This window comes from Struthio camelus, chromosome 4 (assembly GCF_040807025.1).
Source record: "Struthio camelus isolate bStrCam1 chromosome 4, bStrCam1.hap1, whole genome shotgun sequence".
In the NCBI taxonomy this organism is placed as follows: domain Eukaryota; kingdom Metazoa; phylum Chordata; class Aves; order Struthioniformes; family Struthionidae; genus Struthio; species Struthio camelus.
In genome coordinates this window covers 47675983-47703685 of record NC_090945.1, presented here as the reverse complement: position 1 = coordinate 47703685, position 27703 = coordinate 47675983, and the positions used below count along the sequence as shown (strand labels likewise).

At 36.3% G+C, this 27703-nt stretch overlaps 3 protein-coding genes across 17 annotated transcripts in view; 2 read left to right on the top strand and 1 right to left on the bottom strand.

Annotated features, from left to right (window-relative positions):
- ASB5 (ankyrin repeat and SOCS box containing 5) overlaps positions 1-2195 on the top strand; it is a 40104-nt gene extending 37909 nt beyond the window's left edge. For all 10 annotated transcript variants that reach the window (XM_068942550.1, XM_068942552.1, XM_068942555.1 and 7 more), the window contains 2 exons: positions 36-227; positions 2003-2195. In XM_068942550.1, the coding sequence (XP_068798651.1) occupies positions 36-227; positions 2003-2130 (320 nt within the window). In that variant the 3' untranslated portion in view covers positions 2131-2195. The remainder of the gene's footprint in view (positions 1-35; positions 228-2002) is intronic.
- A 2872-nt stretch (positions 2196-5067) lies between these two features.
- On the top strand, positions 5068-9764 carry SPATA4 (spermatogenesis associated 4). Of its 2 annotated transcripts, none has more exons than XM_068940988.1 (6): positions 5068-5221; positions 5311-5440; positions 6010-6128; positions 6510-6730; positions 8329-8442; positions 9190-9764. In XM_068940988.1, the coding sequence occupies exons 1-6, from the start codon at positions 5133-5135 to the stop codon at positions 9276-9278; spliced, it is 762 nt and encodes a 253-aa protein (XP_068797089.1). In that variant the 5' UTR covers positions 5068-5132; the 3' UTR covers positions 9279-9764. The 2 variants fall into 2 exon arrangements, with proteins under 2 accessions (XP_068797089.1, XP_068797090.1); XM_068940989.1 differs by having other exon boundaries at positions 5108-5221; positions 8329-8446.
- Positions 9765-9958: 194 nt separating this feature from the next.
- The window catches only part of WDR17 (WD repeat domain 17), a 62889-nt gene continuing 45144 nt past the window's right edge, over positions 9959-27703 (bottom strand). For 4 of the 5 annotated variants that reach the window (XM_068942528.1, XM_068942527.1, XM_068942524.1 and 1 more), the window contains exons 17-30: positions 27448-27603; positions 27128-27192; positions 26590-26722; positions 24893-24984; positions 23852-23951; positions 22545-22684; positions 20107-20127; positions 18810-18921; positions 17940-18081; positions 17746-17848; positions 16762-16863; positions 14718-14813; positions 14353-14536; positions 9959-12720 (exon numbers count right to left, since the gene is read on the bottom strand). In XM_068942528.1, coding sequence (XP_068798629.1) covers positions 12601-12720; positions 14353-14536; positions 14718-14813; positions 16762-16863; positions 17746-17848; positions 17940-18081; positions 18810-18921; positions 20107-20127; positions 22545-22684; positions 23852-23951; positions 24893-24984; positions 26590-26722; positions 27128-27192; positions 27448-27603 — 1566 coding nt within the window. In that variant the 3' untranslated portion in view covers positions 9959-12600. The remainder of the gene's footprint in view (positions 12721-14352; positions 14537-14717; positions 14814-16761; positions 16864-17745; positions 17849-17939; positions 18082-18809; positions 18922-20106; positions 20128-22544; positions 22685-23851; positions 23952-24892; positions 24985-26589; positions 26723-27127; positions 27193-27447; positions 27604-27703) is intronic. The other variant, XM_068942525.1, reaches the window with a different exon arrangement.

Sequence of the window (27703 nt, the reverse complement as noted above, 5' to 3'; positions counted from 1 at the left end):
ATATGTTCTTTCTCTTTATGTTTGTATACCACCAGGGGCCAATGTGCAGAAAGGAAAACATTTGGAAACTCCACTACATGCTGCTGCCCAGCAATCTAGTACAGAGATTGTAAACTTACTCCTTGAATTTGGGGCAGACATAAATGCCAAAAATACAGATTTTGAGCGGCCTGTAGATTTAGCTGCCCCAAGCAGTTTAGTGGAGAGACTGTTGCTCCTTCATGAAGGTAAGCTTTATAAGTATGTTTTTACAGTTATTAGTTGTAGTCTTCGAAAAATATGGAAATGTTATAGAAGCTAAAACTGTGCTATATGAAGTGAATATATTTACATTTAGCTAAATTAATTTCTAGCTGTAAAAATACCCAGTAATATTTATAATCTCAGGCCAGAGTATGTTGACCAAGCAGCATCAGAATTTATACAAGCTGAAAAAGTATCTTATGTTTATTAGGTATTTACACAGTTAGATATTTAAAGTACAATGTTTATTGGCTATCTCAAAACTTGTTAAAAAGAAGCAGGATATTTTAATTTCAGATTAAATACGTATTTACTTTTGGCCAGCTATCCCAATATTTTTTAAAATACATTTTTTACTTACATATAAAGCACTTCATTTTGATTGTGGGTAAAAAGTATGCAAGTATTGAAAGTATGGCTTTTTGGTTAAAATCTTGACATCTTTTACAAGGTATAATAGAAACTGTTTTAGTCCATTCCCATATCAATGCAAAGACAAATATTTTTTTAAAGAGAATATTAATGAGTTACCATATACGATTATATCTCATATGAGACAAGGTCCACAATAATAAGTTTATTTTTTGGATTAAATTTTCTTTGCTAAATTATTAGTGTCTGCAAAATAAGACTCTCAAAGAGCATGAAAAATGCTACAAGGGCATTATGATTTAAATATTATAGATATACATAAAAATGAAGTTCTTATTTTTGGTAGCAAAATAATACTGAATGCCATTTGTGTATATGCTATAATTTTCTTAGGGCTAGATCTTGCTTTGCCTTTATATATAGTGAACAAGAGAAAAGACAGCCTAGGAACACTTTTTATTTTTACCTTGAGTAGCTGGTGTGAAGTTGCCATTGGTGCCAGCACCTAGGGCAGCAGGAGTCATACTCTTAGGGGCTGTGCCTTAGAGATAATATCCCAAAGGGAAATGGATTTGTTCAGACAGATGTATGCACTGGATAAGAAAATAAGCCACCCAAATGCATAGGAAGTAGAGGAATTTTTGTAATAACCATGGGCATCTCTTTAGAATGCATATGTGCATAAAATTCAGTTTTTGCCCCCAGATATGATCTGGGTACTGTGAATGCTGTTTAGCTGCTTGCTGGTTCAGCAACCTCTAAAAAGAAGTGGTTGTCTCAATTTAGCCCTAGAGGCCCTTACACTAAATTACCAAAGCTAGTATGATTTTTAGAAACCAAAGATGTCAAAAAACTAAATAGGTATAGAATGTGTGTGGCTTTATTGCCCTCAGAAGTACAGCAATGTGTGAATTTTGAGGGAGTGGAGGGGGCGTAGGGAGACAAAGGCATTACCATAAGATAGTAGTACCACTAACCATGATTGGGGATTCTGAGGTATGGAGATTTTACCTGCTTGTTCCTGTTGCAGTAACGGACAACTTGTATTGCTGTAGCATGTACTTCATCTGTTCTATGAAAAAAACCAGCAACTTCAATCTTTAAAGTTGTTGTCCTCAGGTATTTTCTGGGTGCAGTTTTTTAAATTAAAAACATGAATTCTTTGCTGGATCTCACTGACTTTGCTTTTTAGATATTTGCCTGATTATTAATCAGGTTACAGCAGCCCCTTTTTATATCTTTGAGGAAAAACACTGTAGGAACAGGAAAAAAGATAAAGAATTTACAAAACATGAACTTTTTTAGAGATTTCATTATTGTACAAAACTGTTGTAAAACAAAATACTAGCTTTTATAGTTGTATAATTAAACTCCTTTCTTTTTGCAGCTACACCGTCTTCTCTTTGCCAGCTCTGCCGACTACGTATCCGAAATTACATAGGAAGAGCTAGACTGCATCTTGTCCCACAACTCCAGTTGCCAACAATATTGAAGAATTTCTTACAGTATAGATAACATAGTAATTAACCTTTAGAAACTTGAGTAACAAGTACTTTTTCTTCTTTCTGTATATTTTACATTTTACCTAAAAAAAAAAACTGCTGGGCGGAAAAAAAGCCTTTTGCATATTACTTTAAAAAGTCTTTGACACTCGGTATTGGGATATAATAATAGTTGGGAGCTATTCAGCAACTGGTACCAAGGTGCTAATAAGGCTGAATTGAATGAAGTGTGCTAATGCTCTAGGAAATGATCGTATAGCTTTAGCTTAATACTTACTAATTAGCTTTAGTGCTGTTAATTTTAATTGTATTTATACTTCATAATCTGTTTGACACACTCGAAACACAAAGTTTCTTCATTATTATTTGTTCAGTTGTCCATTTAGAGTCATTATTTTATGTGTTTTTAAATTTATATTATTTGTGTACCTAGAAAGACTTGGTGATAGGTGCATTATATACATCGATAAAATAAATAAAAAATAAATAAAGTGATAAACTTGTTTTATCCTTTCTCAATGCCTGTGTTGTGAACCAGAATTATACTGCTGTGAACATAATCAGTTTTCTTTTTTTCAGCCGTGCACAGTTTATAGATTCCAGGGGAGTATTTCCAGAAGCCTTAAGGTAGAGATACTTTCTGACATCCTCTTGTAACGCAGAATTATCTGGGCTCTCTCCCTAGTTTTTCATAATGCTGCTGTATCATAACTCAAGGGCATATTAAATAATTAGTTGCCTTAGGGAAAAATACATCTAATTGTATAATATCTGCAAGTCTTTCAGGAAGAGAATTTAAAGGTTCTCCAAGGCACATTGTGGAGATGAACATACCTCAGCTTCAACCCCAAGATCAGAAGGCGGATGCAAGGCTTTGTCTGGAAAATATGTCAATTCCTTATAACAGGAGAGGTCTCACTCTGAAAAAGATATTATTTCCCTTACTGTCTAGTTCACAGACAAGTTCCTAAGTCCAAAAATCCCTTTCAGATACCCAGATTGCTCTAGCAGGCATTTCTGTGGTCAGGTTGAAATTTTATTTTTCAACTCTCTAGCCAGAGCAGGAACGCTGACACCTCCAGAAGACATCAGAAGGCCCAAAAGATTTCTGCCTCACTCCTGCCTGTGCGTTGTGATGATTGCCAGTGATGTCAAAAAGGATGGTCTGACTAGTTCATTGAAATATAGTACTACTTCTCAGTCTTTTCATTCAGTCTTCCTTTGAGAACAGATTACTTCCTCAAAGAGTGGTACTCAACTCCTGGAAAGCAAAGCCTGACAGACCTGAAGATTTACTACTTGGCCTTTGTGATTCACCTTCTTCCATCCCTTTTCAACGACTGATTTTGCAGTTGTGTTACTACTGTAAATATGCTCAGTGAAGAACTATGGAGGTTTCACAAAGGAAGAATGCTTACTCACTTGCTACTTTATACTCACCCAGTAAAACAGAGCTGTTCGTTTGAGACTTAATGCTTGTTGAAAAGAAACTTAATTTCCCTGTTTCCTACAAAAACATTAGTGAGGGCCTCTTCTGGAATCCCTGTAAAGGAAGGCTAAACACAAGTACTAAGAACTTCTCAGGAGCCCGTATTGTGCCTACTCATTACAAAACTGGGAGTACATAGTGAACAAATTTAGTGTTGCTGTTTTTCATCCAGAAACTAATGATCTGCATTTTTCTGTGCAGTACCATTACTGTATATTTACCTCAGCATTGTCAAATGTTCGTTTCTAGAATAAGATCACTCGAAGACTCTCACCTTTGGGTGTGCATAGTGCTTTTTGAGTTCCTCTCAAGAAATCGATCTTGAAAAATAAAGAATGAGCTTTCATGTTCCACACAGTAAGATTAATTTTCAGCAAACGTGGCTATACTACAAAAGCTCTGTTTGAAACAAAACAAAGAAATGATATTAGGAGTTTTTTGAGAGTCGCATCAGAGTCCCTGCTGTCTCCTGGTTACCTCCTTGCTCTGGTGGCATTAGGAATGTCCATACTTATCCCTGCAGTCGTTCAAAGAGCAAACAAGGTCATCTTAAAAGCTTGTACCTATTCAGTACTACTTTTTCTTCAATTCTACAGCATTCTCCTTCTACCAGAGGAGTGGTCCACAGCTAGCTTCCAGTAGTGTTTTTATGGCTTGAATGTCAGGTAATACACAGTTGTCAGGGGTAAGCTGCTAGGAGATAGTTATATGAAAATAGAGTCACTTCAGCAAACTGAGCCAAGCTGGATAGGTATCACTCCTGTTACTATGTAACAGGAACAAACAAAATAGGGAATGTAAGTTGTTGCCCTGGTGGGACTACATACTGGAACAGGTCTCTGACAGATTTGGCCACTCTAATGCCACATACCAAAAACAGATGCTAAGTGAAAATAACTGACATTTTGGCCACGGTTTGGTAAAATTATTTTCAAAGAATTATCCCTTTTTAGCCTGAAATGAAACAAAACAGGCTTGTTACTGCTTCCATTATATGCTATATTATATGTTATATTATATTATATACAGTGGGCCGCTGATGGGCTCAATTCCTAGTATGAAGTAAATGTTAAGTGATGTATTAAAATAATATGAATTGTGATCTAAAACAAACGTTGAACCATGCCAGAGTACTGCTAAAGAATACTGCAACACACAGTTTTAAAGGAAACCTCCTTTTCTGGCTGTAATATTTGTGTCATTAACATTAGTTATATAGCAGCAAAAAGGTATTAGAAGGCATTTTCTGAAAGAAAAGTCATAATGCAGTATCTCAGTTCTGCAATGAAATCCAACAGTGCCATCGTGTGAACAGATGCACACAAAGTATCACACAGACACATCAGAAAACGTTTCGGATGCAAGATTTGTCGTGACTTTTTCGGCGGTGTCTCCTCGCCCCCCCCGCCCCGTCACGGGAGGCCGCGGCCCCGGCGGCTCCGCGGCGGCCCCGCAGCCCCAGGGCGAAGCCATCGCCCGCCCCGCCCGTTGCCTCGTAACGGCCGTTGCCACGACGCGGCGCCGCTATGGCCGCCCGGCAGCCGGGGCTGCCCCGCGCCGTGCTCCGCTGGCTGCAGAGCCTCGACCTCTCCGTCTGCCCCAGGCACTGCCGGAGGTGCGCCGGGCCGGGGAGGGAGGGGGGCGGCGGGGAGCGGGAGCCGGTGCCAGCGCCACCTCCACCACCTCTTCGTCTTGTTTCGGCAGGGACTTCTCCAACGGGTACCTGGTGGCGGAGATCCTGTCGTGCTATTACCCGCGGGACATCCAGCGCAGCGCCTACGGCAACGGGAGCTCGCTGGCGGCCAAGCTCAGCAACTGGTCCCGCCTGCGCAGGGTGAGGGGCTCCGGGCGCCCCGGCCGGCCCGGCGCGGGCCGGGGGCTTGGCCGCCCGCCAGCCGTTGGGCTCCGCGCGGCGACCGTTGGGGGCCGTCAGAGAAGAGGCGGCGCAGGGCCAGCTCGGGCAGGGCGGCCAGCATCGCTCCCGCCCCCCTCCGCTGAAAAAACGCGTCCTGGGCAAGCCTATCTGCCAGTCTTGTCAAGTTATAAAATTTAGGAAATACGGTTTGAAACGTTTTGAGGGATCTTGGCGCTTCCGCTTCTTTCCATTTGTTAGTGTTTCCTTAATGTTGCCAGTTGTTTGCGGAGGCAGGACGTTTCAATGCAGCAACCGGTTATGGCCTCCTTAATTTTGATTTCCCACTCCACAAGAATGAAAAGTATAAAATGGATACATCCCGGATAACCAGTTGCTTTTGGGAATGCTGGGCTTATTTTTGTATATGTACAAGTTAGATCTTAGTACTGAGAGGCTCCCTAGATGAATTAACGGCGTTTTATGGGAACAGGAAAACTCGATTCACACAGTAAAGGCATATTCTTCACTTTTTTCCCTGTTGCATAAAGTTTTTTGCAAAACAAAAGCTCAACTTTGCTGAGGAAGTAATAGATGGAACAATTCACTGTAAACCAGGAGCAGCAGAAGTTCTGGTGCAAGACATCTACTCAATGCTAACAAATAGACGGTGAGTTGAGGATGCTTATGTATGGGTTCTTCAGTGTTAGTATTACTCGGTGTCTTTCAACAGCTTTTGCCTCTTATCTTGATTTGACAAGAAATAGCGCAGCTGTGAATGTAAACAGGCTTTAAAGTGAAATTTGACTCTAGAAGAAAAGTTTGAGATGCTTTAACCTGCTGGATTGAGCTCACAGGCATGGATAGTGAGTGAATCAAGCTATTTAAGATAATTCTGTTTTTTTGTTCCCCATTTACAAAATGAAAGTAACATTTGTACACTACAGAACTGTAAAAAAATATTTAGCCAATGCTTTTTTTTTTTTTTTGCTATTTATTATTATTTACAGTAATTAATTCCTAAATGCTTTTTTTCCCTCCCTCCCACCAGACTTAGAAGCATTCAAGACAGGGAGGTTGATTTTACAGACTACTATTATCAGGCACAGTTACCCATGGCTGCCAGATCAACAGCTTCAAAGGCTATCAAGAATAACATTAAGCTAACTGAAATAATGACTGAGCCCAGTGTGAACATAAATAGACAGAAGGCTAATACAATCATTAATATGCACATGAGAATGAGAATGCAAGAGAGGGAAGAGGATCCACGTGAGTATTTGTGTTGCTGGTTTTTGTTTTCCTCAAAAGGAAAAGAGCAAGACCAGAGCTTGTGACAGTCTTATTTTCCCACAGTTACTGTTCTAGTTTCAGGCTGATAACTGAAGATAGAAAGCAGCATGCCTAGTTTGGTTATCTTTGTCATGGTTGCCTAAACACGACTGGGAGATATTGTTAGAAGTGTATGTGTGAGTAACACGAATGGGGATTGGATAATGAGTACAATTTCCTGAAATTTTCCTAGTGTTTAATGATGTTTGAGCTCTGCTGTGTGGCTACGTTCAGCTTTCCTTGTGTGGTATATTCATGTTACGTTGTTGGAGATGAAGTTGAATTTAATAAACAGCACTTTCACCAGTAGCACATTATTGACAAATACTCCCCTCTGCTACTCCTTTTTACTAAATGAAGCTGCTGAGTTCCTGAGATAGGTTTGACTGAAACATGCTTTCTGTAGCAGAGGTGTTACAACTTGCCACTGATTTTCTTTGAAGAGATAAATGGTTTTGAGAACAAGGGGAGAGGTGTGGAGATCGTATGGCTTGCCTTTAACAAAGACCCACAGTATCCTTCTAGTCAATTGTAGGGCTGTACAGTGGGTAAGTGGATGATAAGGAGGATGGAAATTGGCTGAATTGTCAGATCTATGGGTTCTAATCACAGGGTTATGTATAAAGTCCAGCTGGTGGCCAGTTACTAGCAGCCTCCCTCAGGGATCAGTTCTTGGGCCAGTACCATTTATCATCTGTATCAATGGCTTGGGCAAAGGGCACTGGGGAGTCACTGGGATGTTGCTGTTCAGAGGGGTCGTGACAGGCTAGAGAAATGGGCTGGCAGGAAATTCAACAAAGACAAAGGCAAAGTCCCGCACCAGGGATGGGGTAACCCCATGCACCAGTACAAGCTGGGGGCTGACCGGTTACAAAGCAGCTTTGCAGAAAAAGACTTGGGAGACCAGATGGACAAGTTGAATGTGAGCCAGCAAGACGGTAACACACCAGCAGTTTTAGAAGTGATCAGTTTGCTCTGTATGTGCAGTTGGGAGACTGCATCTGCACTACTGCGCGTAGTTTTGGACTACCCAGTACAAAGCATACATTGAAATACTAGACAAGTGCAGGAAGGGCCACCAAGATGGTTAGAGGGCTGGTGCATATGACACACAAGGAAAGGCTGAGAGAGGGTTTGCTCAGCCCTAAGAAGAGAAGGCAAAGGAGAAATCTAATTGCTGTCTATAATTACTTTATGGGAAGGTATGGAAAAGTTAAGACCCAGGTTGCTCTCAGAGGTGCACAGTAATAGGACAAAAGGCAGCAGATATAACTTGGAACATGAATAATTCTAATTATAGATGTGGAGAAAAATTTTTCAGTCAGGGTGGTCATACACTGGAAGAAGCATCCAGAGAGGCTGTGGGATCTTCATCTTCAGAGCTATTCAAAACCAGACTGGACAAGGCCCTGAGCAACTCCATCTAGCTGAACATGGAGGGTAGTAACTGTTTTTAAATAAACTGAAAAACTGAACAATTGATCAAATTCTTAACATCTTGCTGAAATGAATAAGTTATTTTTCTTTTTGTTTTAAAGAGCGCTTTAACATTAAACCAAGTTTGGGACAACGTGCGCTTTGCCATCCTTCTTGTACCACAGCCTCTGAGAACACAGTTAGTATCCTGAAGGAAAAATTTTTTGCTGCATCATGTAAGTAAGTCTTCATTTAATCTTTCAGAACTTTAAGAAAATAGGAGGTGTGGGTTTATTTTTTCTTTTAACATAATGTTGCTTTGAGCTTTTCTTTGGTATGCCATCTGCAGATATTATTTTAATATTCAAAACTGCTGCCCTTTTCTTCCTCAGAACTTCATTTTATTCTGGATTAGGACTTTCACAATATTGAAATCAATTTTTCTCTCTCCAGTTATGCATTGAAGACTTTTGTTTTGTTGGTGAAGGCAGTAATTCGCATAGCACTGATAGAAAGCTTGCCTGTGTAGGGAACTGTAGGATCTGGTCCAGGAAGAGCAGGAAATGAACGGGCATAGCCTGCTTTGTAGCAAGTCGCCGAATCCTACTCAGTGCTGAATCATACAGTGGCCCTATGCACATAAATGCCATCCTCTTCTGCACACAGATAGCAATATCCATAAAGTGATCTGACTTCAACACTTTCAAGGTTGCTTCTATGTATTTTTCCACTTTGTCATCAAGGATAGCCTGCATTGGTTCAAATAATCATACCCTTGGAAGATGGTACTGCTTTGTGTACAAGGCTAAAATGGTGCCCTTCATGTGGCAAGATGAGACTTTCTTTCAATGTTTAACTAAAAAATGGTACAAAAAATTCAAACCAAAAAGCTGTCAACGTGCATCTTAACACTGTCACCTTAAAATTACGGAGTTTCAGTGCTTTTAATCTTTTTTTCCATTTTTTTTCCCTCTTGCATCTAGATTCCTCTGAAATCAGAGGCAAAACAGATGTTCATTTTAAAGAAATCCAGGTGAAACAAGCTGACAGATCCCCTGTTGAGATGGGATGATGTTTGACACCTCCAGCAGACCACTGAAAGAATAAGCTGAACCTGAGGCAAAATCCCAGTGAGTGGAACTTTAAAACACAAACCCTGTTCTGATTAGGGTGGTGGTGATTGCTTCAGCAGCAAGGAGAGACTGAAGTTTACCGTGTGTTAAATACAAAGTGATTCCATTCTAAACGAAATAAATTAAAAACTTAATGTCATTAATTGTCACACTTTAAAATAATACTTTTGCTTAATATTTGTAATCTCTGCAATATTGTAATTTCTGTTTGTATAACAATGCTGTCTAACTTCCTCTTCAGCTTCATTTCTTAATAGAGTTGTTTTACTATTTTAAGTAATCAGTGAAATTTTTAGTTAACCTGAGTCATGCCCTCATATCTTGACCTATTGCACAAGTGTACATCAGGTCTTCACAAGTCCTTTTCAAGATTACTAAAAAAATAAAAGTTGATTTTTTTTTTTTTCTACCTACAGCAAAGATGATCCTGGACTTCATTTCATTCCTACATAATTATATAAGCTTTAAATTTAAAATAATTCACACCTTTCAAAAAAAAAAAAAATCTAGTCCTGGTAATTTTGTTTTCTGGGTGAAGAATGAAGGTAATTTCTTGCATTAGTGTCATCTTAAACTGTTGTAATTCTGTATTTAATAATTTTACCCAACAAACGTTTTTCTTCAACAACACTGGTTTAAAGTGCCATATAAAATTTTAAAAGAAGTCTTCCAAATGGGAAGAGTTCACAGCATGATGTATTTTTTGTATTAGAAGCTAGCTAGGAAAGTGTTCTGCTCTGAGGATGTCACATTTGATTATAGCCTGTGAAGCTTGAAAGCGTGTCATTAATGTTGGTCAGATTCTTTAAACAGAACACCACATTTGATTTTTTTAGGGCTAACTGTTAAACGCTTATCTCAGGTACACTGAGATTTATAGTAATTTAAAAGCATTAGCTAGATTGCTTGATAACTTTCTTCAGTAAAACAGAAATACTGACTTTCACAGAAGAGTCAAACAATCATTTGAAGACAAAGGATTCTTTAATGTTAAAGAGAAATAACTATATTTGACTAGCTGTGCCAGACAATGAAATCACATATTAGCAATCTGAAATTATAGTTGAAAATGATGCATTTATGTTTCGACAGTTGCAACCACAGTTTTAACAGTAGACACAACAATTTTTTTGTGTGTGTTTCCCTCACTCACCACATGAGGTAAAACTACCTTAAAGAAAATGCAACTTCTTTTTTTCCCACAATGACTGCTACCTGACAGATTCCTAATATAAAAAAAGTGCCCTTTGACTTAATTTTCACATTTCAACAAGGAAAAAAATACGAATCATCGCTCTAAAGAGGGAGTAGACTTGTCTCAGATTCCACGTTAAGGCACAACTCCACAAATTGATGCAGTTGTACTACATGCTGTAAGATGTTCAGACTGTGAAATAGCAGTAAGAATTCTTAGGATGCAAAAAGAGATTTGAAGTATAGCAGAGTGGCAGTTGTATCAGTCCTTCAGATCCTAATAATCAAAAACAGGGCTGCATATTCAGTTCTTACCTTTGCTTGCTAAATTTGTATTTACAGCTATTACATACAAGGACATATGATTCATCTGCTAAAAGGTAACAGATCTTTCATTTGACAAAAGCAATTCATCAGATACTGACTGCTGGAAAATTCTTTTACTAACTGAATTTTTATTTCTGAAATGCAACTCTCATTCCCTGGGTTCCATATGATTAAACAAAGGAAAATATTTTCCAAACAACACCTGCAAAAAGTAGAACATTCTCCTGCAACACTTAAGTATTTCTGTGTAGATTATAAAACAGCTAAGTTTTTTTTTTCAATATAGTCTTACACCAGAAATCATATAACAATACTCTAGAACATTGACAGAATGAAATTTTATCTTTCTAAAGATAAAGGGAGAAGAAAAAAAAAAGAATTACTGAGTTCTAATTTCTTTCAAGCTTTCTGGCTTTGGCAGAATACTTGATTGTTTCTGTGTTTTGGTTGGTTAAATGAGGGCACTGCTTACCCATCTGTTGAGGATTATATTATGTCTACCAAAAGAGACTTTGTGTTATTTCCAGTTCCATAAGTTTCTTTAGAAATAGTTCTGCCTTTTTTTTAATTGCATTTTTTTTATATAACTATTAGGATTTTAACATTTATTTTAAAGCAGCAGCAGAAAACGTAACAACAGGTCATGTAAATTTCTGCTTGTGTGCCATCAACTGCTATAATAAAGAATACAGCCAAGGGATCTTCTAGACAGATAAATCTGATTCTAAGATTTGCCTTATGATTAAATGTTATATTATATACAGTTTTAAAATTTAAGTACAGTCTATTGCCATAATTCTCTTCCCATTTTAGCACAGCATTAGTAAATAAAAATATATGGCCAAATATTTGTGTCTGGGCCTTCATGCTATCTGCATGTTTACAACTAATACAAAATATAGAAAGAAAACAAATATTTTAAATATATATAACGTATTGAAATAATTTAAATACATTTGTTGTTTTTTCTTTACAAACCATTTATTTAAAAAAAAGTTTATAAATACCTTTTAGCTTCCAGTGGAAGTATAAGGGGGAGAGTTGCCAAAGGTGAACTTATCAGAAAATAGAGTATTATAATCTAGATATTCAAACATATCTAAACAAACCATTAGTAAACATTTCTGTACGGCTGTTAAAGCATAATATTTAATAGATGAAAAAATCATCTTAAGTACTTAAATTTTACCTTTGTTATAGAAACCCATCTACTAACAATTCATTAAAAATAAAAACGGGAACACAGTGTATGAAACTCAGCTGCAGGATTCTGATGATCCTAAAAATAGGTTGCAGTGGCTACCCTTAAGTCATTCTATTCTTACATATTTAAAAATGTATTCACTAATTTCACAGTTTCCATTATACCAGTATTTTAATAATGTGCAGATATTTGCCTACTTGCTTTACAAGGCATTTGTTTACACAAAAATAACTGAAATATGTCTGCATTGGCTGACAACAGCATTTGCATTACAAAAAAAAAAGACATGGCTGTCAATTAAGTAGGACATTTTTCTTTGGATTCTCAAATACCTTTTTCTTTGGATTATCAACAAATATATATATATATATATAAAATCTTTTTCTTGTTCTCTTTTTATAATTTGCAAAGTCCAAGTAATTTTCCTTCAGGAAGAATCAACTGCCATCTTTATGCCTTTGATAATCGAGGTGAAATCAATATTAACCTCCAGCGTGTTACTTTAAGCACTATAAAGTAGAGTGGAAAATATCTCGTCAGAACGGGTTAAGTCGTATTCCTGTTCCTAATGGTGAAAAAGGATTCACTTTGGCCCACATCAAAGCATCGTTCAGTGAAATAGCAGATTTTCCATCTTCGAGGAAGAACACTGGACCCTGTATAGTGAAAATGTTTAGGGAGGGAAGAAAAAAGAAAACATACATTGCATAAACCTTACTACAAAAAAGAGTTTTTAATCTCAGTTTTATCTGAGGACATGAAAACCATATTTATCTTTATTATCTGCACTCAGGCAAAAATAGTATCCAGTCAAATTAAAGCTCTGATACTTAATTTAGAAAAATGTAATTATTAGGCAAACCGATTATGTTCTAAAATGTGTAGGCCCCAAACTTATTAATTCTTACCATTTTTAGCTTGATTTTATTATAATTGTTGTATTTTATATATGTTTGTCAACTATTCTGTAATTAAATCTACCCTGAATTAGAGTCTGAGATAAGCACATTTTAAAGGAAAAAACATGTTATGTCACTGTAATGTCATTATCTGTGGTGTTCCCCATGTTTCTCCATCTACAAAAAAAGGACATAGTGCGTCCATGAACTCTTTGAAAATATGGAGTCTACATGCATTCCACAGAATAATTTCAGGTGCTCACTATAAAAAGCATGAAGGACAAAGTATTAAATCTATTTGATGGAAAGAGAGCTCTTTGCTAATTCCTTCATTTGGCAAAATACTATCTCAAAGCTGCAAGGTTTTTAAGTGCCTTCTTACAGAGGCACACTCTCTGAATTTGCCACTGAAAACTTGTAAAATCAAGTAATTGGGATATTATACCTTAAAGCTAACTAAATACTGTGAGCTGACCTGCATGGCTAAAGCAGTGATCCCTAACATTCACTCATCCAGACAGAAGAATTTTGTAGATAAGCTGGTGATATCATATCTGCTGTTCTCATCAAGCGGATTCTAACAGTGGCAGCTTCCAGTATCTGTTAGCAATGTTGAAACATTTTCCTCTGAGCCACAGCAGAGACCACTGGTTTAACGTGCAAATATTGGCAATAACGTTTTTTGGACTTTAGGGGGCTCAGTTGTGAATCTTGCTTTCCTCAAAGCTCTTGCTAATATTTTGCGTCTTCAGATTCTGATGCAAAACTATGCTTCTCAATCCCAGAACAACCTTGTTATTTACTCTTTGGGCTGGCATCTTGCATTGGATAGAGGAAACAGACTCAGCTACATAAAAGACAGTGCCACACGGAGGCACTACTTGGAGAAAGGAGCCTTAGTACAGTGTTTTCAGGCCCTGCTAATTTTTTCTTTATGGAAATAATAACATATAGCAAAGGGGTGTTGTAAGGATTAGTATACATTCAATATATTCAAGTGATGAATATCTAGCCTTCTAATAACTGGTTTTAATCAATCAAGTATAAACTTTATTTATTGTTATGGAAATGCATACTATACTAACAACAGAATAACGGCAACATAGGATTGAAAATAAAACATCTCCTGTTTTCATTTAAAACGTGATGAGGTAATAAGCAATGACAGACAGAACATTTGGTAGAAGAATTTTGTCTTTCCCACAGAAGTTTAAGTTTTGAACTGGACAACCACACAATTATTTGATTGGATGATTCTTTATACGGCCTTTCTTATATAGCAGATCTCTGCACCTGTCCTCTTCTGCTACTGTGACAACAGGGAAGACATGCTTCCTTGCAAATGATGGACAAACCTTAGATTTATGGCAACCTTACATCTAGCTGTACCTGTATCCTTAGCCCTGTCAAACAAGAGATGTGAACATCTGAATGACTAGGAAGATTTGATCCAGTGACATAGTCTGGCCCAACCATTCCTTTCAGAGGCTCTTCTTGTATTCGTGTTGCCAATACTGAATACACCGTCTTCTGTGATTCAGATGGCGGGGTGCCTGGCAATTCATCAGTAGGCCTGTGAACAAAAGATACTTAGTTTTGAACTACACGTTCTAATTTGCATTCGGAATTAGACACACAGAGACCTCATTTTTTACATTCATATTCAGATTATATAAAGCAAATAAATATTGTATTAACAACTAGGACATTTAAATGCTAGTAATTTCACTCATAATTTTATATTTTGCACTTACTTGGCTAATTGAGTACAAGCTCTCCATGCATCTAACTCCTCAGAGAGCTGTTCAATTTTCAAAGGTACAGATACTTCCCGTCTTTTTAAAAGCTGACTGAAAAGGAATGAAAAGAATTCAAGTCCAAACTAATTCTAACAATAAATAGTTTCTTAAAAGAAAAACAGACAATAGTAATATAAAACTACTTTTGATTGAATATAAGTGTAACATCTGATCCTTCTTTATAAATAAACTGTGGAAATATTAAATTCCTAGATATAAAAGTACACCTTTTAAATTTGTCTTTATTTCTATTCTTTGAGGCCTTTCTATATTTTAATGCTGTATATGCTTTTATTTCTTAATAATGACAATTTCACTGAAATTAAGAGCGCATTCTTTCTAAAAATAATAGATGTGGGAAAAAATGCAGTTAGAGTGATATGGTTCAGTACACGGTCTAGGATAGTCTTGTTTCATCTGATTACTTGTGGAAAACAATTTCAAAAAGGTTGCAATAGATGTATTCCTTATTTATCAAAATATAACACAAGGGACAGTTTTCACTTGGCCTAATTCAGCAAACTTCTGTTTCAGTCAGGATGCCGTTAAGAAAGCATCCAAGTTTAGCATGTAAGCGCCGAGTTTAAGCCGGCTGCAATCTAAAAAAACAAAACAAACAAAAAACCCCCAACAACCTATGAATCCTGAAAATAGTGGGAGTCAGAGAAAAATTTTCAAGCAGTGTTGTTCTAAAGTTCTCTAAATCCCAGGAAAACTTAATGCTTGACAGCCGAAGTATCACAAACAGTCTGAAAGAATGCTTTTTACCGGTTTCCAAATCAGAATAGTCCTTCTGTAAAAGCATATATTTTACTCATTCTTTTCCATATGTAAGCCTGCTGGTTCAGAAAAGAAAGAAAAACATTCCCCCTTCTCTACTGCTTCCCTAAGTACCAGGGAAGAGGGTAGCTAAGAGGAAAGCAGTGCTGCGTTGACATCTGATGGAAAGAAGTTGAAGAAAAATGGCAAACACAGACCTAAAGCATATTAAGTTTACTTATGTTGTTTTGCTACTCTTGGGAGGCAATTCTCTTGAAACACCAGGAGCTGTAGGAAAGTTTACAATTCTAGAAAGGTGCTAAAGAACTGGATTTAACATATATGCAGCATTTATTCTTGTGGAAGAGCTAAATTAGCAGAAGTTGTTAGCAAAGCTGTAAGTGTTCAGTTAGAACAGCTAGCAGAGCCTTAACAACTGGAGCAACGCCAAAGCAGCTTACATCATGAAATCAGTGACATCGTGGACCTGGCCTTGTCACCCTGCAGAACAGGTGACAAAACCATAAAATTTGACAATCCCAGCTTGTGAGGGAGAGGTTACCACAAGAGATAGGAATCAGTCAGTGGGACAGCAGTGGCCTTACCAAATCAGAGAAGAAAACTAAGTAATTGTGATATATTTTGAGAAGGAATAGTAAGCTATCGTATGCAAGCTTATTTATCTTTCATTGTCTTAATCTTCCTCCTTTGAGGAAGATGCTGTTTAATAAACTAGTACCAACTGATTCATGCCTACAAATAAGGAATACTAGCTCACTGAGCACCAAAAGGTCCAGTCAAGTTTCTTGGTGGGATTGAAGTGAGCGCTCAGTTATGACTCCTTAAATTTGACCCATGTCCTTGTCACTACTGAGCAAGTCTTGGAAAATGGGTTACACATATATACAAAGTGAAAACTACAACTCTGAACATACAATTACGCATGGAGGAAATGCTGAATACTTATCTACTTTAAAAATTTCCTTTTCTACAAGACTAAGGGTTTGACTGAAATACCGGTTTCGCAACTAGTTGCACTACACCAGAGTCTTCTACTTGTATGACGCACAAAGACAGCAAAGAAAGCTGTACTTGCAGGCATGGGTACACACTTGTACACCCTTGTAACTTTCTAACAGAATTGGAATCTCAGCTTTTCAAATTTTGGGAGTTGGGATTATGTAAGGTATATACCATAATAGGGATTGAGATGTTACTGAAAATACAATAATTATATTACCTTGTGTATTCATAAAGTGCAGGTACAATGCTATTGTACTGTCTTCTGATAGCAAGCAAAGCACCAACGTAACCACACAAAATCAGCAACTCATTCCGAAATCTGTAAATGGAAACACATCTCAAGCATTTACAAAAACCCTACACAAACTAATATTCTAATATATGACTTTAAATAGTAGCTTATCTGCATGTCTAGTGTGGGGAATATATGTTGGCTCATTATGCTTACTTTCTTTGTGATATAACTGTTAAGACAGACTTCACCTGCTTTATGCTGACCTCAATTATTAAGTTTCACTTTAAATAGCAGGCACAAAGCACGGTCACTGAGCGCACAGGCAACCACAAATTTGTAAAATTAAAAAAAAAAAAAGCACTCAGACCTTTTACTGTGATAAAACTTTAAATGTAAATGCAGTTGAAAACCACATGAACACGTGGGACAATTTCTTCAATTTCCCCAAAGGCCATACAAGCTAAGCTTTTTGTTCCTTTCAATTCTTCACATGCACTCCTGTGAAGCCACAAGCATAGGTTGACTACCCATCCTACAGGTAAGACATAGCAATCCAACTATTTTAGAGTTAATTTTGAGAGCAACAGCTCTAATTTCCTTAACACTTTGACATAAAAATTTGTATTAGGTGTGGCACCACTGCTCTTTTTCTTCAGGCAACTGAAACCAGAGCTGATCAAAGTGAGCTTCTTCAAATAAGAAGAAAATTTCTTCATCCGTTGTAAATACCACAAAGGGAAAGCAGCAATGAAGTATCTTTTTTTACTTCTTACTAAACTTTGAACGTGTAGGAAAAATTCCACATTCTATTCTCCAGACTGGGAGTTAGCCTGCTTGCTGCAATTTGTTTGTATCCCTCTTTTGGTCAAAAGAGATGCTACCAACAGCAAACACCTACATTTTTGGATTCCAGAAGTTTCTTTTAATGAAACTTCCACTTTTATAAGTATGGAAAAAAATACTCACTCGCTACATTTATGCAACACTAATCGTTCAGTGCGTATGTAACTTAGAAGATCAAGATATGGACAGACTGAATCTAAAGTCCAATCTGAGCCACGAAGCTGTTCTGTTGAAAAATAGAAACAAAAGAAATATCTGAAGAGGCAAGCTATACAAATGACTTATGCTCAGGTAAGTTTCTTCATCCAGGTATCTACCTTTGATATACTGTATGCCAATAGGGAGAGCCTTTTCTGGTTCTGTACTTAACAGATAGTACTTTATAGCTTCAAATACATCTCCGTCTGCTTGAATTGTCTCTGCTAGTTGCATACATTCTTCTACATCAGGAAGATTACACTAGAAAACAAAGAAATATATAATTGCTTGAACATTCTAATAAGATGCACAGAACTACTTAATTCTGCATGTAGCATAATAAGATCAAACTCTCTCTGAAAGATAACTCATTGTCTGAAGGAAATATGTGCATGTAATCCGCATCAAGAAAGTTATCTAGACCAGAGAACAACATTCCAGGAGTTTCAGCAACTAATATATGACTAATGTCTATTTTCATTGCTAATGTTTTTGTGAACTTGTTAACTCTGTTTAACATATGCACAGTCAGGGTTAAACATTAAGGAGGTTAGTAGATTAGACTCTTCCACTACTGAAGAGGGCACGTGAGGATTTAAGCAGACCATAGACCCAAGACATACAATAAATCAGGACTGTACAGAAAACTGATCCTTATTAGGCTGCACTTCACTTATGAGGAGGTTTTAAGTTCTACTGATAGGGAATTCTGAAGATCATAAGCTACTTCTGGAGGTAGCCTGTGCCATGGAAATACTGCACACATAGTAGGATTAAATAATTAAAGTTGCTAATGTGCTATACTGAAAATAAATTCTACGAAGCCTGAACAAAAAAGAGCAGAAAAAGATATTAAATGCATAATGTGTAAGATTATTAGCGATAAATTCATCCTATAAACGTATATGTCCCTAAACACTCTAAAACTGAGAAACAAATCAATACATGAACCTCATGCAAGCGTTGAGATAAACTATTTTTTATTGTACCTTTTCATGTAGGTCATTTATTTCTGCTGTGCATCCAGGATAAAAAGCACATAGTTTTACTAACTGCAGTTTATTATCAGGAATCATCATAAGAAGATCAGCTGCTAAATCCCTGTGCAAACAGAAGAAGACATTTGATAGTTACTCTTCGTGGTTTGTAATAGGAGAAAACTTTTTTCTTTTTTACACTCCTTCTCTAAAGAGGAATTTATTGAACAAGCACTATTTTCAGGTAAGAGCAGAAACAACCTCATTCTCTGAGACTATATTTTTGGTTCAAAAAAAATGAGGCTCAAGATTTCATTCAAAAGCTCACTGAGGCCTGCTGAGGGATGTTCTGCTTCTTCCTTCTCTGATCTCCACTTTCCTCTCTACAGGTCTGTTCCTACTTTCAAAGGCATGATCCTCTCTCTTATGATGCATCTCCCTCTGATGCTCATATGATCATAAGGTAAGAAGATTCGGCTCACTAACCGGCAAAAAATAATCATCTTTTTTGGGAAGGTATGTGTTAATTTTCTGTTGCTCTAGTGAGCTGAATTAAACAGCTGTGAATACAAGTTTCCAAATCACCTCTAAGTGGGTTGGAGGAATACGTGAACAGGGATGGTAAGGGAGAGTAGGATCTCTCTGATTTGAACACCTTGTCATGAACCCATACTCCCAGCCAAACTTCCAGAACATCGAAAGGTAAATGGCTTCTATCTAGAGCACTATGACATCAACATCAAGCATCTCTCAGTCATTCAGAATGAGTACTGCTTCAGTGACATTAAAAAACAGAGATTATAAAAGAAAAGAATGTGATACCTACTTTTATCTACCTGAAAGGGAATTTGTGTTTTAGCAAACTGCCATTTCTGAAATATTCTCTACCTCTCACTATTTGTTACCCCTATTTTACATAAGAAACAGCAGCAAGGTGCACATTCCAGTATTAATAAATTCTTTTGAAAGAACTATTCTATTGAACTTTTAATAACTTGATTATCTTGGTTGTTTTGTGACTCTCCTACACTTATGCAAGCAACATTTCTCCTGTGACCCACAAAATCAACTATGATTTGCCTCTGTGTAAGGCAAAAACTCCTACTGAGTTCCCTTGCATTTTCAGAATGCAGTCCTTGGCTAAAAAAAAAAAAAAAAATTGAAGTAAGTTACTGTCTAATATTTGCAACTGCTTGCTATCCCACTTCCAAGCACTGATCAGAATTAAAAAGTGAAGACACTTAGTTTAAATTTTATTAGAAAAGTTGCATGCTTTTCAAATCTCTAGCTCTAGAAATGAGCTAAATACCTGTATCCAACTGACGGAAAGCTAAAAGGAAGACATTGAAACAGTAATGAACAATTTTGTTATGCAGTTTTACTTTACAAAGGAAAAATCTAATAGACAACAATTAAATTACAATAGCAAACCTATGAGTCAGATTACCTAGCTTTGTGTAACAACAACAACAAAAATCATTCCATTGCCATCTGAAAATCTAAACAAATGCCAAAAGGTCTTCAGGTCTTTAGATGACAATCTGCTATGTCATTAATACACAATACGCACTTTTCCAAGGTACTGAAAGGCCCTTTACAATATAGTGTATTTCACAAAATTTTAACCTATTTTCAAGATCAGTTACATGTGCTGACCTACACAGGCGATTAAAAAAAAAATTAAGTGATTAGAAATTGCTCTGCTGGAGACTGAAATCAAATATTTACTAAAAAAAATCCAAAGAAACCTATTCACATAAAGGCCCTAGAATGTTTTTAAAGAATCAAAACTGAAAACATTGCCAGTAAAAAACCCAAAATAATCAGATGGCTGAGTCTGGACATGCCAAATTCAGTATTTCAAGTAAAATTATGGCTAGTCTTGTAAATAGCAGAAGGAAGTCCCTCTTAGCAGTATTTAGGTGCTAAGCACAAATAAAATGAAGACAGTGTTTTTAAATACTCACAGGTTTTCCAGTGGTGGTAGATTTGAAAGGCTGGGAATGTGTATTTAGTTTTGATTTTTTGTTTGTTTGTTTGTTTGTTTTTTATTTAGAACGCTTCTAAGAAAACATTCCACCAATAACTGGTTTCATCATCAACTAACCAAGGATCTTTCGGTATTCTGTGAGGTCGCTACAACAAAATGCTTCCAGTTGGTGGATACTGCTAAACATAAAAATTAGTACATAAACAGGGAACCCTTCAAATATCAGAGGTCCTTGAGTTTTGACTTCCCCACACATGATTTTATGCATGCTGAGGACCAAAGGATGCTATACTGTGCTGTCAGTATCTCTTTACTGAAAAATATGAAGAGATTCAGGAATCTCTGATCTTTTCCATGTAATTGAAAAATATACTGTAACAACTGCAAATTAGAATCCAGGATTGCAGGGTACAGCTGTAATAGGCGTGCTGTATAGAATATGAAACCTACTGACAAAGATAGATGTGTATTTGGGCAACATACAGCACACTAGCTTAAAATTATATCACGTATACTCAAGCAGACTTCTGTGTGAACATATCCTAAGTTCACAGCCATCTCAGGTACATATTTACCTATAAATGCTGTACTATTCCAAGCATTTGTTACAGTGCTAAGGATTGGAAGAAGTTTTACTTATGAAAACAGAAAAAATCCACATTCTTTTCCTTAACTTCACCTTCACTGCTTCCTATCAGAGGCTCCTCACAATGATGGCAAGGAAACTAGAGAAAGAGCTTCAGAGACTAGAGCTTTAAAAGCTGAATGTGGAAGGTGCCAGAACAACTCTGTTACAATTGTTGCAGTTTGCACATGCCAAACCATGGTAAAGTAAAAGCAATAAGTCAACCTTTTCTTGTTACACTTCTTCCTGAAATGCTTCATTGTCTAACTTAGGCCAACTTAGGCTCCTCTTTGTAGACAGGAGTTCTATTATGTTTCTCACAGGCTACTTCTAAGTACTTGAACAAATACTAACTTTAGCAGCAAAACTGAGGCTGGATTACAATATCTGTTTAAGCACTTCTATCTACTGAATGTTAATTCTCAAAGCACCTGAACAGCTGCCAAACATACCTTAGTATGATTTTCTGCTTTTCACTAGTAGACAAAAATAGACCAGAATTGTATACTTCAAAGTAAAACCACCACAAGGAGAAGGAGAAAATTTAACAGAGATGTGAAGTTTCCCCTATACGGAATAGAGAAACGGCCTACTCCTGCAGAGCTAAACAGTAAACCTGCTTCCTCCTGAAAGTTTTCAGCTCTCCTGTATTCCCAATACCAATATAAAATAATTCCTTGGCTTCTTAGGTGTTTCGATTTTCAAGTACTTAAAATCACTCCATAGATCCTAGTTAAGCTCCTGTTCCCTTTGACTTTATAATTCAATTCTAGCCTTACTCTGTCTGAAAACCTCTCTTCATTTTCACCCAGTACAGACTAGGAGCTACTAAGCTTGTTTTTGCCCAAGCATAAAATCTGGCTGTTTCAGCAGGCTTCACATGACGGGCCTCTGTAAGACAAGGAGTCTTCACTCATTTACAATACATATGTCACGTATTTTGAGATTAAAGTATAATATTTGTGTTCTCTGTGCATCATTGGTCTAATCCTGCAAATCTTACTCAAGCAGAAATCTACCTGTCCATAGTGATTTGGTCTACATAAGAGTTTTCAGAATGAGGTACAACTTTACTGTTTTGTCAGAAAAAAAAAAAAAAAAAGAAGTCTTCTTTGGAGTAAGAAATTCTTACCATGTTGTAACTGTCATACATTTTCTTGCTAGCAATTCTAGGGCATAATGTGTTGCTTGCGCGGCACTTTCTCCTAAGACAGTACCCACACTGATTGCCAACTCCAGTTCATTTCCACGAATCAGGTTTGCCATGGCAAGCTTGCTCAATAAAAAAATTATATCATTAAGGGACACAAGCATTTTGGGACTCACTGTGTTGACCACATTACATTCATTTATGAGACTGCTTTTCACAGAAGGACAAAATATGCATTAAAGAAACTCCTACATAAAATTTGGGCCTCTTGAATGAGTCAATAATTGTGTACCATGTGTGAATTAGTCTTTAAATAACCAAATAAGTTTCCTTTAGCTTAATCTTCCTTTATTCACTCAAAGAGATTTAAATATATATATATATATATATATATATATATAAAACAAGCACAATGCCAAGTCCTTTTAGTCCTGAGTAAAACACTAGCATTCAGAGTACATATTTCCCATTTCTTTTGATGAAAGGAAACTCAAAAAACAGAGATGAATCTCCTGATCTTATTATCTCTGGGAAACTGGACTTGCTGATTGGGATTGTAGAATGTTAAATGTTAGAGAAAATGCCAAAACTTGAAATATCTCCATTTTGAAATAGAAATGTTAATTACTGCTTTCTCTCCGAACAGCCCATTAAGATGGAATCTTACTCGTTTGAGGTGGCGAGGGGGAGGGATAGAAGACGAAGAACACGCTGGGTCAGCAACAACAAAACCCAGAGAGAATAAGGGGAAAAAAAAAAAGATCTGTGAAGTTACAAACAAAAGGAAATTTAATGAAATATGTTTCTGTATTGTCAGCTGCATTTTGGTAGTGATTTTTTCCCCCGTTTACCTAAATATTTAGATTGCAAATTCCTCAAGGTGGAGATTACATATTTTTAGCACAATGAATTTCCAATTCTGAATGGATCTGCTGAATTACCATAACAATATAAACAGTAAAAAACAATACTTCTGTTTATATGTAAGGTATTTTCTGATATAACAAGATTCTGTATTTATTAAGATACACTTAAATAATAACATATGTCTTTCTGTGAATAAGGGTGAAATCTAATCAAATTAGGGGAGTTTTGCCACTGATTTCAATTTTGTAAGCGTCAAACTCTATATAAATATATACAAATCGAATACTAAGGTTAAGTAATACATTTTAGAATGAGGTAGTTATATTTCAGAAACCAGTTAACATTGGGATATATAAAAAGGAAGTCAATGTTGGCCTTTCCATACATATACAGTTAAAAAACATACATTAAAAAAAAATTACCTCTATATTTTCAACAGCCAAATGGCAACATGCTGCAAGTATTGCACGGCCGTCCTGGAAATACCATTCTGCCAGTTCTTTACTGACCTTATGTAGAAGGCTGTAATAACAAAACATGAATTCTGCAAGATCACCTAAAGGTTGGAGTTGTTTGGCTATCAGTTTATAAAGAAGTCGCCACATGTACTTCTGTACCCTAAAATTTCTGTAATGGTATTTGAGTTACAGATAACGACATCACCAACATCAGTGCAATCATTTTGAACTGCGTCTACTACTTATGTCAGTGCATATTCAGATTGTCAGTGTTACACAATCCACCCCAGCATGGAGAGCTCTTCAGATTGACAGGGAAAAAAAAAAAATCAAATGTTTGAATACCCATTCTGTACCTGTGAACTCTGCATGAATATTCCTCTACTTGCTCAAAAACTGCACATGTAAATGAAGTATCTATACACCTTCCAAGCTCCTTTTGTTACTACAAATCCAGCTTGATAATGCCTTTTAGGGTTTTGAGTATTGTTTTAACAAGGAGAAAGGGACGGTTTCTTTTGTGGCCACAAACAATGAAAATTAGGCCATTAGCGTACATTCTTGGAATCTTCACTGATGAAAAAATAGTGGAGCCTTCTGGAGGAGAAGATGCATAAAATAGAGCCTCAAAGATACTTGCTAAATCTAAATCTTATTCTATTTACAAAAAATTCTACTTTAATAAGCTACATATTTAAACATATTTAAGTGGATGGAAATGCACCTTAAAAATCAAACAAATAAAAATAATACCAAGCAAATAAAAATATTTATAGCTGTAATTCATACATATGAAAAATTCATAGAAGGAGGCACTATGGGAGGGATTATTTAATGTAGTATCAGTTAGTTAATAATGGGGTCTCCACCAACTAAGTATGAGGAAATGTAATACTCCCTTTTCAAATGCTACATTACTGGTGCCAAATTAAACCAATAAGGTTTATTTCCTTTGATATGCTGTACTAAAATGAGTCTTTATATTTAAAAAGTCAAACAACTTACTCATTATAATCATCTGTATTGTTTCCATCAGAATTTGAAGATCCAGCTGTTGTGGAGAGTGGTGACATTTGTATATTGCCTTCACAAGCTGCCTAGAAGTGAATAAAAAGAAGCATTAACACACACACAAAGCACTCTGGAAACCAATCATTCGAAAGGATGAATGCAATAAAGGTAATGTTTAAACCAACAAACTTATTCATAGCAAAATTTTAGCCTAGTTTTACTCAGCTGTACAAGAAATTTGACTGAAGTAAGAGACCTCTGTCTTCCTATTCTTCTTGCAGAGGATTTTCCCAGCTTTTGAATAAGTTTAAAATGGACAGTGAATACTAAAACCTTCTTTTTTACTCCTCTAGACGCACATGGTTGTGACTGAAGAGTGAACTTTGTGACCACTCCTTAGTGGGAATTCCAGATCTGAAAAGGTTTACATAATAACATAAGCTGAATCTTGTTCGTTTTTGGCAATAAATTATTTCTAACACTATAGGAGAAGCAATTAAACTGAGATTCTTTCACGTGCTTTTGCTGGGTTTGTGCATTCAGGTGCAGCTGGGGTAACAACACTAAAACTCAAGGCTCAGTTAAAAGGGAAAGAAAATTATTGTCTTTTATTGCTTAATACTATCTGATTAAACCTTTGAGAAAAGGGCTATTCTAGGAATTGTAATAGAAGCAATCCCTGTAATGCCTCTCTTACAAGAAATCTAAAGATCTTTCTAAAGCTTTAATGTGCTTTAAGGTTCAAACATAGTAACTTGTTGAATTGAAGCATACCTCAAAGTTTTATTCTGTGCACTATACAACAACTCTTCAGAAGAAAAGCAAAATACATACAGACAATTTCACATTCATTATTCAAGTTCCCCCCTTTGAGGCAACTAAACATTATAGAGGCATTAAGTAGGCATTAGATAATGTACCAGGGATGATTCTTGAAAGCTTTATTAAACACAAACTGTATGAAATACATCAAAATTACTCACAAAGAATAAAGTAAGAGTGAGAAAAAGTGAAACAGCGAGTGTATAAAGCGTGCAAGATTTAACTCATGTTTAGATTTAGGGAGCAGAAGAGACACACAAGTACGCCAAAATATGTCCGAATACTAGATATTTTCGGAACTGATCTAGTACTCACAGTGAGCTCACTACCAAAATGTGTTTGTGAAGACCAGAGTGTTTTAAAGAGAAGAAAAAAAGCATTTAAAATACAGTTTTGTTAATCTGTTGTACTCCTTTTTGCATTCATTTATAAGCTTGATTTCCTATACTGATTACTACTACAATTGAACAGTTTCCCATAAAGACTCTAAAGAAAGTAGAATAACCGAGAGCTTGGTAGAAACACAAGGGAAATCCTACGTGCCTTAAAAGTTGAAGGGCAGTTCTGACCCCTAGAAAACAAGTAAATCTTTTACCTCAAGTGTCAACCACACACTACTGTATCAGTTTTCATTATGGGTATTTGATTCCAGCTTAGAGAAATCAGGCTTAAAATATCTAAGCATGAGATACCTTTCCACTGTTTCCAAGTAAAAATGGGCCAACAGAACACGAAAGTAAACAAAAGTGTTTAATTATGCAGCCATTTTACAAAAGTGAACAGAGCTAGCCTTTTAAATACTCTTGTGCTCTTTAGACTTAGAAATGAATATTTATATGCATCTCTCATGCTCATCTACATAATAATACCTGTGTAACAAGTAGAGCCTCTTTAAGCTGGCCTCTGGAAGTAAAGAAAGAAACTAGTTTCTTCACATCTCCAACAGCTATACAGTATGGGATGACATCATCATTTTCTTCCTGAATTAACTGATCAGCTCTCCTAATTAAACAAAAAATAAATAAACAAAAAAGATCTACACGTATAATTTATCACTAAACTTGCCTCTCTGATACAGGTGTTAGATTAAGCTACATACAGCTCACTGAAACCCATCTGCCTCTCCAGATCTTGAAAGACTTGCAAGCTACTAGAATATTGCACTAAAGGATTTCCAGTTTAAAACTTGCAATTTATACTCAACACTTCAATTTGCTTTCTGTACATAACACCTTTGTTGAAATGCTTAGCCGTTCCATCACAAAGTTTATTAACAAAAAAAGTAACATCACTAAAATGCTGTAATAGAAGATAAATGCAACTGATGTTATTAGCATTCATCCTTTATTTACCTTTTTTTCTTAAATGGACAAAAGTTACAATTCAATACAGTTTTTATCATCTTACCTTTGCATTAACTTCCTCCAATATTTCATTGATACACCAGGTGCAACTGAAAGAGCTTTGTCCCACTAGAAAAAATTAGCAATATACTTTGCCTGATTATTTTATTCGGATAAGTAGTTCTATTTTTCACTACTTTTAATGTTTTTCCATTAAAAATATATTTGTTATGAGGCTATATGAGTTAAATTGCATATATGAAAAACAATATAACCGAAGAAAGCTCATTCTTGATTTATGATCAATTTTGTTGCTACCCAAGCAAAGCCATTTTTATAAATGTTTACATTTTATTGTTTTTCAATAGTGGTCTGATATTTTACCTCTCCAAGCTCTACCATCAGTTCACAATATCTCTGAATTTGTCCTAATCTTAAATGTATTTCTGCAGCTTCTTTAAGCCTCTCCTCTTTGCTTGGTGCACCAATACCACTTCCAAACTTGGACATTTTTACTGTTGTCAGTTCTTGTGCTTTGGACTGATAAAAAGAAAAAATACTTTCATTAGTTTTCTGTTATAAAAATAATTTTTGTTAAGACATAAATGAATTAAAACCACATGTTACAACGGAATATAAA

Coding starts and splice junctions, on each gene's coding strand:
- SPATA4 (XM_068940988.1), top strand. CDS start 5,133: ATGGCCGCCCGGCAGCCGGGGCTGCCCCGCGCCGTGCTCCGCTGGCTG. Junction 5,441..6,009: donor ACTGGTCCCGCCTGCGCAGG/GTGAGGGGCTCC, acceptor TGTTGCATAAAG/TTTTTTGCAAAACAAAAGCT. Junction 6,731..8,328: donor AGAGAGGGAAGAGGATCCAC/GTGAGTATTTGT, acceptor TTTGTTTTAAAG/AGCGCTTTAACATTAAACCA.